Source organism: Muscardinus avellanarius (genome assembly GCF_963383645.1).
Source record: "Muscardinus avellanarius genome assembly, chromosome: 1".
Taxonomy (NCBI): Eukaryota; Metazoa; Chordata; class Mammalia; order Rodentia; family Gliridae; genus Muscardinus; species Muscardinus avellanarius.
The window spans coordinates 234,920,543-234,930,914 of NC_137786.1; the positions used below are offsets into that span (position 1 = coordinate 234,920,543).

Sequence of the window (10,372 nt, forward strand, 5' to 3'; positions counted from 1 at the left end):
GGACCCAGGCCCAGGGTCCCCAGGGTGGGCTCCTCCAAAGCCATCGCCTTGTGAGTCCAAAGTGCCCGCTTACCTCCAGCCCTCACACCCACATTGCAGGCAGTAGGGAGCCAGAAAAGAGGCCCCCGGAGGGGTCTCCCTCCACCCGTGGCCCCTCCACTTGGATGGGGCGCCCCCCTTGTTACCTGGCCAGGCCCTGAATTCACACGGGTGTTACTCATAAGCTTCGTGTGCCTGCATCTCTTCTGCTAGATTAAAATAAATGTGAGAACAGGTCCCTGTGCCAGGGTCCTGGGAGGGAGCACACCAGGTGGGCTGCGGCCCGGGGTCCCTGGGACCCTGCTCTTCCTGATCATCAGGTTTAAGCTGTCTTTTTCCCTTTCTGTCTCTCTCTTTTCTTCCTTTTCTTTCATTCTCTCTTTCTTTTTCTTTCTTTCTGATTGAACCCAGGGACATTCTGCCTCTCAGCTACACTCCCAGACTGAATTTATTTTTCCTTTAAAACAGAGTCTCACTAAGTTACTGAGGGCCTAACCAGGCTGCCGAGGCTAGCCTCAAGCCTGCTGTCCTCCTGTCCCAGCCTCCCAAGCACTGGGGTGACAGGTGCGCCAGCAGCCCGGCTTCAGGAGCGGGAAGACGGGAAGATGAGCCCGGCTCCCTGGACAGGCAGGAGGGAAATGATGCTTTCAGCTTGATTGCCAGGACTCTAATGGTGATCCATTTTGTCTGCCGCACGCCGGGCCGTCGTGAAGATGACAAGTTGACGATGACTCCTGTTGGGTCACTGCTGATGTGGAACCCATTAGAACTCTGGCCGTGAGTCCAGAACGGCTTGTACCAGGAAGCGGGTCTGCCGTCCCCAATGCGCCGTCCTCGGCTGCCTGGGGAGCCGCGCCTTCCGAGCTCAGGAGGCTGGTGCGGGGTCTGGAGGAAGCTGAGTAGCCCCGGCCAGTGAGCCCCTGCAGCTCCCTTGAATGGGTTCCTGGAGCCCATAGAAAACTTGGGGAAGGACGCTGAAGTGTGGTCTGGGTTCCTTTTTCTCTTTCTTTCTTTCTCTCTTTCTTCCTTTCTTTTTCAGTACTGGGAATGGAACCCAGAGGCATTCTACCTCTGAGCTACACCCCCAGCCCTATTTTTTATTCTTTATTTTGACACAGGGTCTCATTGAGTTGCAGAGGGCCTCACTAAGTAGCTGAAGCTGCCTTCGAACCGCGATCCTCCTGTCGCAGCCTCCTGAATGCTGGGATGACAAGCGTGCGCCACCACGCGCGGCTTCCTTTTTCATTTTATGCGTGCATTTGTTATTTTGAGGATGGGGTCTCGCCGTGTTGCGCAGGTTGGCCCTGGACTCCTGGGCTCCAGCGATTCTCCTGCCTCAGCCTCGGAGTGGCTGGGGCTATGCACGCGGGACACTGAGTTGACTTCGGCTCTATTTTAAAATGTTCTTGGGCCGGGCGTGGTGGGCACGCTTGCAATCCCAGCATTCAGGAGGCCGAGACCGGAGGATCACGGTTCACGGACAGCCTCAGCTACTTAGTGAGGCCCTCTGCAACTCAGTGAGACCCGGTTTCAAAATAAAGAATAAAAAACAGGGCTGGGGGTGTAGCTCGGAGGTCGAATGCCCCTGGGTTCCATCCCCAGGCAGGCTCAGAAAAAATAAAATAAATAAATAAATAAATAAATAAATAAATAAATAAATAAAATGTTCTTGGGCTCTGTGCTGGCTGCACACGGGAGCAGGCAAGCACCGGGCTCTGCTTCCGGTGGGTGTGCCAGGGCTCTCTAAACGACAGGCAGCTGGCGGCCCCACGTACATCCATCACTTGTCCAAAATGGGAGGGCCTCGGCTTTGTCTCCGGGGCCGCCGTCTCTCCAGTGTGAGTCCTCAAATGCATGGCCCGGGTGTTCAGACCCTGGTCTGCTGTGGCCACATTTTCCTCGGTGTCTGGGGGACATATGATAGAACAGAAGATCCTGTAGAGAGGCGCGTCTCCCCACCAGATAAACTACCCTGACGTTTCTTTCCATTTTCTTATTTAGTTGTTTATATTTATTTTTGTATGTGATTCTGGGGATTGAACCCAGGGGGGCATTCTACCTTTGAGCTATACCCCCAGCTCTATTTTTACATTTTATTTATTTATTTAGTACTGGGGATGGGACCCAGAGGCTTTCTACCTCCAGGGTATACTCCCAGACCTATTTTTATATTTATTTGGAAACAGGGTCTCACTGAGTTGCTAAGAGCCTCACTAAATAGCTGAGGCTGGCTTCGAACTTGCGCGATCCTCCTGTCTCAGCCTCCCAAGCATGGGGATTACAAGCGTGCACCACCCACCACATCCGGCTTAATTTTTATTTTGAAACAGAGTCTTGCTAGGTTAATGAGAATCTCACTACTTGCTGAGACTATCCTCGAACCTGCAAGCTTCCTGTCTCAGCCTCCTAAGCACTGGGATTATAGGCATGTGTCTATTTTATATTTTGAAACAAGGTGTCACTAAATTGCTAAAAAATCTGCTAAACTTCTGAGGCTGGCCTTGAACCTGCAGCCCTCTCGTCTCCTCTCCCAGTACAGGCATGGACTACCATACCCTGAAAGGTCTTTATAACAAAAAATGAAACTAAAGGGTACGTGGATCAGAATGAAAGCTGTGGAGAGCTTAATGGACACTCTCCTTTCCAGCCCATGGCCCATGGGCAAGCTCTGCCTCCAGCTCTGAATTCACCCCAAGGATCTCTGTTTAAGAACTTCTTTTCTAAATGGATTAAGAGCCCCCTTGGCAAAGGGAAATTGAGAAAAAGAAGTGTCCTGGGGGCTCTGGGAACATTGGCAAGAGGGAATTAACACAGAAGAAAGAAGCCGGGGTTGGCCAAGGTGTGCCGCGCAGCGGGGTTTGTTCACAGAAGAAGATGGAGAGTTCATGTCAGCAGGAGCCACCGAGCCATCGGCTGTTGAAGGTTGTGGGGGGCTCCAGGGGCCCAGCTCCCGCCAGCCCCCCAACACCACTCCCATGCGAGGCCCCGGAGCAGGGCAGGTGCGGGGAGCTGCCCTCTGCACGCCCAGCCGCGGTCCCTCACCGGGCCAGCCTCACTCCTGCCGGCTCCCAGCAAGGGGATGTGGACGGAGAGTGGCCAGGAGCCCTCTGCCCTGCACGCTGCCCACCCCGATGGCCCCTGGAAGGCCTCTCAGCCACTGGGGAGCCTGCTGCCAGGAGCTGCCCCAACACTCACAGAGGACCGGGACACCAGGGTCCCGCGGTCCAGCTGCCTCCTACGGCCAAGCAGCCCTCCCCAAGATGGCCCCCTTTAATTTAGCAAAGCAGCTGAGGGTGGGCCGGGGTGGGCTCCGCACTCCCCACCACGGATGGCTGCAGAGGCCTGAACCCCACTCCCCTCCTGGCACACACGGGGGAGGAAGACCTCAGGGCTCGCAGCACCCAGGGAAGCGGCCATGGGCCTCCCTGCGCCTGGCGCCTCGCTCCCTCCTGGGCCAGCCTCGCAGGCCTGGGCCAGAGCACGGGCCAAGGGCGTGCGCGGGGGCTCTGGGGGCGATGGGCTGGACTGGGGTGGGCCTGGGCCTGGGACCTGGGCAGGAGCCGTGGGCTGTGGGTGGGTGCAGGGCACTGGGCAGGGGCGCTGGGCTGGGCTGGAGGCTCGGGGGGGGGGGGCGCTTGGGTGGTGCCGGGCTGGGCGCGGGTGTGTGTGTGTGCGCTGGGCTTGGGGTAGCTGGGCCAGGGTCGGTCGCTGGGCGGGGTGGGGGGGCGCTTGGGTGGCGCTGGGTGGAGGGGCGCGGGGCGGGGGGGGGCCGCGGGGCTGTGGTCCGGCCCAGGGCGGCCCTGGCTCCCCCCCCCCCCAGTGCTGGTGCCCCGCCGCCCACACTCGGAGCCGGGCCGCGGGCGGGGCGGGCGGTGACGCGGAGGCTCCCGGCAGCATAAATAGCGGCGCGGCGACACGTCGAGGAGCCGTGAGCGCCTCCCGCCCTGGCCCTGGGCTGCCCGACATGCGCTGAGCGCTGCCAGCCGCCCGCAGACTCGTCCGCCGCCCGCCGCCAGGACCAAGCCCTCCCCCTGCAGCGCCCTCAAGGTACCCGCGCCCCCTCGGTGCGCCCGCGGGCTCCTCTGGTGTCTCTCGATGCCCCCGCGGGGCTCCTCCCGGTCCCCCATGAGCCCGCGGGTCGTCCATCCTGCCTCTGCCCTCCCTGCGGAGCCCGGGCTGCCACCTGTCGTGCCCAGGCGCCCGGCCACCCACCGGCCTCCCTCTGCCCCTTCCAGATGGCCAGGGGCAGCGCCCTCCTGCTGGCCTTGCTTCTGCTCACCGCCCTGTCAGCCACCCTGGGGCTCCAGCCACTGGTAAGTCGGGGGGTCAGGGTGGAGGATGCGGGCTATTCCGGGACAGTCCTGCCCCTGGGAAGGGACGTGGGACCCGCAGGCAGGTAGAGGTCCCTGGACAGAGGCCGGGCTGAGACTGACTAAAGCCCCGGCTGTCAGCCTGACCCCCCAGAAAACGATGCCCGTCAGGGCAGCCCCTTAGGTAACTAGTTTATCTAGAGGCAAAAAAAAAAAAAATGTCCTCAGCATCCCGGGAGGGTGGGCGGGGTGTGCGCACGGGAAGCCTGGCGTCCTCTCCTTCTAGTCTCCAGTGTGAGTTACCCAGTAAAGCCAGCGGTCCTCGCTGGGCTCAGGCGCAGCTAACTGGGGCCGCCCTGGGCCCCCGAGGGTCCTTCCCGTGTGAGTCCTGTCTGGAGAGCCCAGGACCTTTGCCCACCGCCGCCTCGTGCCGGCCTGGCCACCTGACCCTCTTTCTCTTTCAAGGGAAAAGAAAAGAGAGGCTGGACCTTGAACAGCGCCGGCTACCTTCTGGGCCCACGTAAGTGCTCAGAGCCGACAAACGGCATCTGTCCCGCTCCCCTAAAACCCGCGCAGACAGCCCATTGTAAGGACTGTGTTAATCAGACCAGGGAGGCACATTTTCCGTGAGCCTAACCAGCCCCGGACTTAAACACCTCAGATTCTCGTAGCAGAAGCCCTCTCCCCCTCCCGGAGGCAGCGCAGCCCCCAGGCGGTGTCCGGTCTTTCTTAAAGTCAAGGTGCCCGGACTTCTGAGTCAGCTTAGGAGCCCGCAGCGACGGGTCTGCGGCCAGCGTCGGCCGGGATTCGGTTGCTCAGCGGAGCCTCTCAGAGCGCAGGCCGCTCGAACCCTCTATAAATTGAATGCCGAGAAGTCTGTCTCTAGGAGAGTGAGTCAGTGCCCTTCGTCTGGGCTTGAAGATGACGCAGCCCGCCCAGGCTAAGGGGCTGGGACCCCGATCTCCTGGTCACTTTCCCCTCTGTTCCATCCCCCCACGTACGGCCCCTCTGCTAGCGCCCTGGCATGTCTTTGCTGGACTCCTGCCACAGTTTCTTAATGGATCTCTGCTGTCAATCACAAGTCCAGTTGCACACACACACACACACACACACACACACACACACACACACGCCCGTTGTCCCTCCCTCCCTCCCTTCTTTCTCCCTGGCTCCAGTCCATCCCCACACAGCTACCATCATAGTGGCTTTGAAAGCAAAAGCCTGTCCTGGTGTAGTGGCACACACCTGTAATCCTAGTACTTGAGAGGCTGGGACAGGAGGCTCACAAGTTCAAGGCCAGCTTCAGAAACTTCTCAGGGCCCTTAGGAACTCAGCAAGACCCTGCTTCTAAATAAACAAAAAGGGCTGGAGGTGTAGCTCAGAGGCAGAACACCCCTGGGTGTGAACTCCAGCGTCCCCCTCCCAAATCTGATCACAACGTTCTCTTGTGGCCCACCTGTTCTCAGGGACACAGGACCCTGGCCCTGGGCATCTTTCTGGAAGGCCCTGGCTCAGCTGCCAGCCCCTCTGGAGCCAGGTTGCTCTCCGGCTACACCAGGGCACACCCGTCCCTGTGCCACCCTGCTTAGAGCAGCCCCTTCCCTTCTGTAGCCCCAGCAGCCGCGTAAGAACTGAGAGATCGTCCCGTTCCCCGTGGCCGTTCCCGTGGCCCAGGCCTCCCTCCTGCACCTCCATCCTCAGGCCCGGCCTGGTCACAGCCTGGCCTGGGGCATCTTGGTTGTCCCATGGGAGGGGAGGGGCAGTGACGGTAACAGCGGCCGAGCCTTCCCTCTCTGATCCGCCTGCAGATGCCATCGACAACCACAGGTCATTCAGCGACAAGCACGGCCTTGCTGGCAAGCGGGAGCTGCAGCCGGAGGAGGACGGAGAGAAAGCAGGTGAGCGCTTCGGCCCCACGCCCCCCTGACTGTAGCCATGGCCTGAGCCAAGACACGCTCGCCCACTGCCACTGCCGGCCAGACACGGAGCCAGCAGACGCACCGGGGTCACAGGTCCTGGGAGCACGGCGGTGCCCGAGGGCCCTGGGCTCACCCCGTGGCTGCGCAGTGCCCGCTCCTCCCTGGGGGCTGGCATCGGGTGGCAGGTCCCTCCTGTGGCCGGTTGTGGACGTGGGCTTTCTGCTTCTAGGAAGCTTCGATAGGTCTCTGCCCAAGAGCGATGTTGTGCGCACGATAATTGAGTTTCTGACCTTCTTACACCTCAAAGGTACGTGAACTGTCCCCGTGTGGGGTAGCTATGTGGGCACAGGGTGCTGCAGGGCGTGCGCAGGGGTTCCAGCCCCAGCACCTCAGAAATGATAAAAGCTCTCTCGTAGGACACCGGATAAATAAATAGTTTCTCAAAAAAGGCTCTTGTGAGCAGGTGTGGTGTGCACACCGGAGGCCCCAGCTACGGGGAGGCTGAGGCAGGAGGTCACCCGAGCCAGGAGTTGAGGCCAGGCGCAGGGAGACCTGCCTCAAAAAAGCAAAGATTAAATCCAAAGCCCTGCACGAGGCGTGAGACACTTAAACCCACTGCACCAGGGCTGGGACTGTGGTGTGGTCGGGACACTGTCTCTCAAAAGGTCGTCAGACCAACAATGCCCCCAGGAAGAGAGTGTGGCGTCCAGGACGGATTGCTCTAGGACCCTTACAAGACGGCTCCTTGGAGGCCACCTGCAGCCATGCTGTGCACGCACCTCGGTCGCTTTCACGAATTCTGCCAGGCAGGCCGCCTTTAACAGAAAATGCTCCCGACTTGGTGACTTGGCCGGCCTGGGTGGGGGCAGAGGTGAGCGGGAAGGAGGCTGACCGTCGAGCCCTACAGGGCGGCCGGCGGGAAGGACCAGCCCAGGGACACCTTGGCCGGTGGGCTTTGCACATCCCGGCTCTGCTGCGGTGGGGTTCTCTGCCTGGGGGGCGCTCCTCTCTGGTCCTTTGGTGAAGGACTTCAGGTGTGGACTGGGGAAGGGAGGCCGAGGCCGGGAGGCTGAGGCCTGGTGCTCACTCCTCAGACGCTCAGGGGAGGGAGCGTGTGGACCAGGATCGGGAATGATGGGTCTTTTAGAAGTCTCCACTGAGCAGCCAGCTTCCTCTGAAAATCCGGGGGACTCTCTGCAGGGGAGACTTTCCCACAGGGGGCGCGTGGGCTCTGCCAGGTGTTTTTGTGTCCTAGGGCATTTTGTTTTTAGTCTTAGGACATGGAAATTCTTTCATTAGGAGATACTAATTTTCACTGCCCACATGGGAATTACACTTGCTTAAAGCATGAGTTCCGCTGGGCGTGGTGGCGCACGCTCATAATCCCCGCGAGGATCGCGCAGGTTCAAAGCCAGCCGCGCTGGCTTAGGAGACCCTGTTTCCAAATAAAAATGTAAAAATAGGTCTGGGAGTGTAGCCCGGAGGTAGAAGGGCTTCCAGGAACCCCAGTACCGCCAAAAAAATAAATAAAAATTAAGTATAAAATAGGTCTGGGAGTGTAGCCCGGAGGTAGAAGGGCTTCCAGGAACCCCAGTACCGCCAAAAAAATAAATAAAAATAAAGTATAAAATAGGTCTGGGAGTGTAGCCCGGAGGTAGAAGGGCTTCCAGGAACCCCAGTACCACCAAAAAAAAAAAAAAAAAAAAACCATGAGTTTCGAGCGCACACTAAGTGCAGGAGTCACTCGAGATGAGAGCCGCAGCCCCGGCCAGCTCCCTGACCGTCACCGTGTTTCCCGCCCCTCCCCAGAGGTGGGCGCCCTGGACCGCCTGGCCGAGGTGCCCCCAGAAGCCACAGAGCGGTCCTGAGCCATCCCCCGCGCGCTCACCTGGGCGCGCGAGTCCGAGCCACGCTTGAAGATGGGGCTCACCTCGGTCAACGTCCGCAGTCCACCGTGTCTGTGCTCTGCTTCGATGCCGTGCGCTGATAATTTATTTGTGTTTTGGGTAATTATTTTGACAAAATAAAAAAATAGCAGCTACTTGAGATTGTCTGATTCTTCCAGACTCGCCCCGCCCCCAGTGTGTTTTAGAAGACAAAGCGTGGCCGTGACCACCACCAGTATCGGTGCCCGCCCGAGCCGGGCCTCGCATCAGAGCGTCGCTGAGTCATTTCGTATTATGTGTCTAGGGAGCACAGTTACCGTGATATTAAGCTGAGTTGAACATAATTACGAAGGTGAGTCCATTGTGTCTCTTACTGAGACAGATGAAAGCCTCTGCTGGGGCAGCCTCCGGGCAGGAGACAGGAGACGGGCGGCAGAATCGTCCAGCCCCGGCCATGCTAGTGCCCGGGAGGGGGTAGGGGCGAGGGGAAGGGTGGCCGCCAGGCCAGGAGGGAAGGGCGAGCTCGGGTTCATAATCAGGAGAGTGTGGGAGTCAGCTCCCCTGCGGTGCAGAGCGGTCTGTGCAGCAGAAACGGCATCGCATCAAAGGGTCTAAAAGAAAGCAGGTTGGCAGCGCCCTGCTGTGGCGCGCCCAGGCCGGGCCTTCCCCAGGGTTCTGCCTGGTGCTGGGGCCGGGGACTGAGAGGCCCAAGGCCCCGTGGCCCACCAATCGTGACCACCGCGCTCCGTCTGGGGTCGCGCCTCCCCGCAGCCCTGCAGCTCTCCTGCCCGCCCTCCTGCTGCCCCGCTCCGGCACCTGCCGCTAGGCATCTCCTGCACCTCACATCCAGGGCTGCTCCCGCTCAGGGCAGTGGCTGCTGGTCCAGGGCTGACACCGGGCTGCTCTGCCTAGCACCGCCTCCAGTTGCCTGCGCTGTGAGGTGTCCCCCAGCCTGGGTGGCCTCATCCAGGGCAGGGACACCGCCGGTCTTGCCCCCGGCCGCCTGCACTTGGCCCTCCTGGCCTTGCCCTCCAAAGGCGTCTCCACGTCCCCCCAGCGCCTGGCGGCCTCCCCCGTGGGCCCCGCTCCAGGGCCACCTGCTTAGAGACCCCTTCCTGCTCTGCCTGGTGGCGCCACTTATGTCATGTAGCTTCCTGTCCCCTCCCCAGGGTGGGCTGTGTGGCACCCTGGATTCCCAGGAACCTGGCCTCCAGGCAGAAGTGCAGGGGTCCCCTCCGCTCTGGCCTCCTCCTCTGACCTTTCTTTCCTCTTGGGGCGGTGGGGGAGCCGGGAGAGCGGGCGGGGACACTGCCTTGTGCTACCCAGCACAGATGGATGAGGTGGCCGTTCTCAGAGGACCCACAGGGGCGCTTCTCCACGCCCCAGAGCGCACACGTGGTGGCCGGCTGCAGCCCTCCCGGACACGTGCGCCCCCCGCATCCTGGGTCACACTGGCAGCACCCTGGAATACCCAGGGAAATGAGCAACGCAGATGGAGACCTGCACAGCACGCACTAGGCCCGAGGAGCACCCTGGTGCCTGGCAAGAGGCCCAGAGCCGACGCCTGGGGGTATAGCGCAGAGGTAGAATGCCCCTAGATTCAATCCCCAGTAGTACAAAAAAATTTTTCAGGATGGCTATTAGCAAGACAAATATATTTTCAGCCGGGCGTGGTGGCGCACACTTGTAGGTGGGTCGCTTGTCATCCCAGCACTCGGGAGGCTGAGACCGGAGGATCACGCTTCGCGGCCAGCCTCGGCTACTTAGTGAGGCCCTCCGCAGCTCAGTGAGACCCTGTTTCACAATAAAGAATAAAAAATAGGGCAGGGGGTGTAGCTCGGAGGTCAAATGCCTCTGGGTTCCATTCCCAGACCCGGAAAAAAAAAAAGACAAATATATTTTCAATTACCAAGATAATTACAATAATTGAAGATGCTAAAAACGTTTATTGCTCTTTACTTTTACAACAGAACAGAAAGAGTCAACAGAATAACCAATCTTACTTGCGGCTTCTGCAAACTAATTATTGTAACCGTATTTTACAAGTACTTATACTATCATAACAATGATCATGGAGAAACTGGTTGGAGGACAGCTTTTCCACAATTCACATGTAAACCCATAAGAAAAGAAATACGATCCAGACCCACAGCTCAGCGCTCCCAAGCTGAGCCCTGCCTGCCTGTCCCGGTGTCCGTGGACGGCTGGGGACCCGTGA

General features: G+C 59.5%; 1 protein-coding gene across 1 annotated transcript; it reads left to right on the top strand.

Annotated features, from left to right (window-relative positions):
• Positions 1 to 4,274: 4,274 nt before the first annotated feature.
• On the top strand, positions 4,275 to 9,259 carry GAL (galanin and GMAP prepropeptide; the record flags this gene model as incomplete). Its single annotated transcript, XM_080693633.1, has 6 exons — positions 4,275 to 4,352; positions 4,815 to 4,869; positions 6,158 to 6,247; positions 6,498 to 6,575; positions 8,078 to 8,129; positions 9,067 to 9,259. 6 exons carry the CDS (start codon positions 4,275 to 4,277, stop codon positions 9,257 to 9,259), a joined length of 546 nt encoding a protein of 181 aa, XP_080549759.1.
• Between the last annotated feature and the right edge of the window lie 1,113 nt (positions 9,260 to 10,372).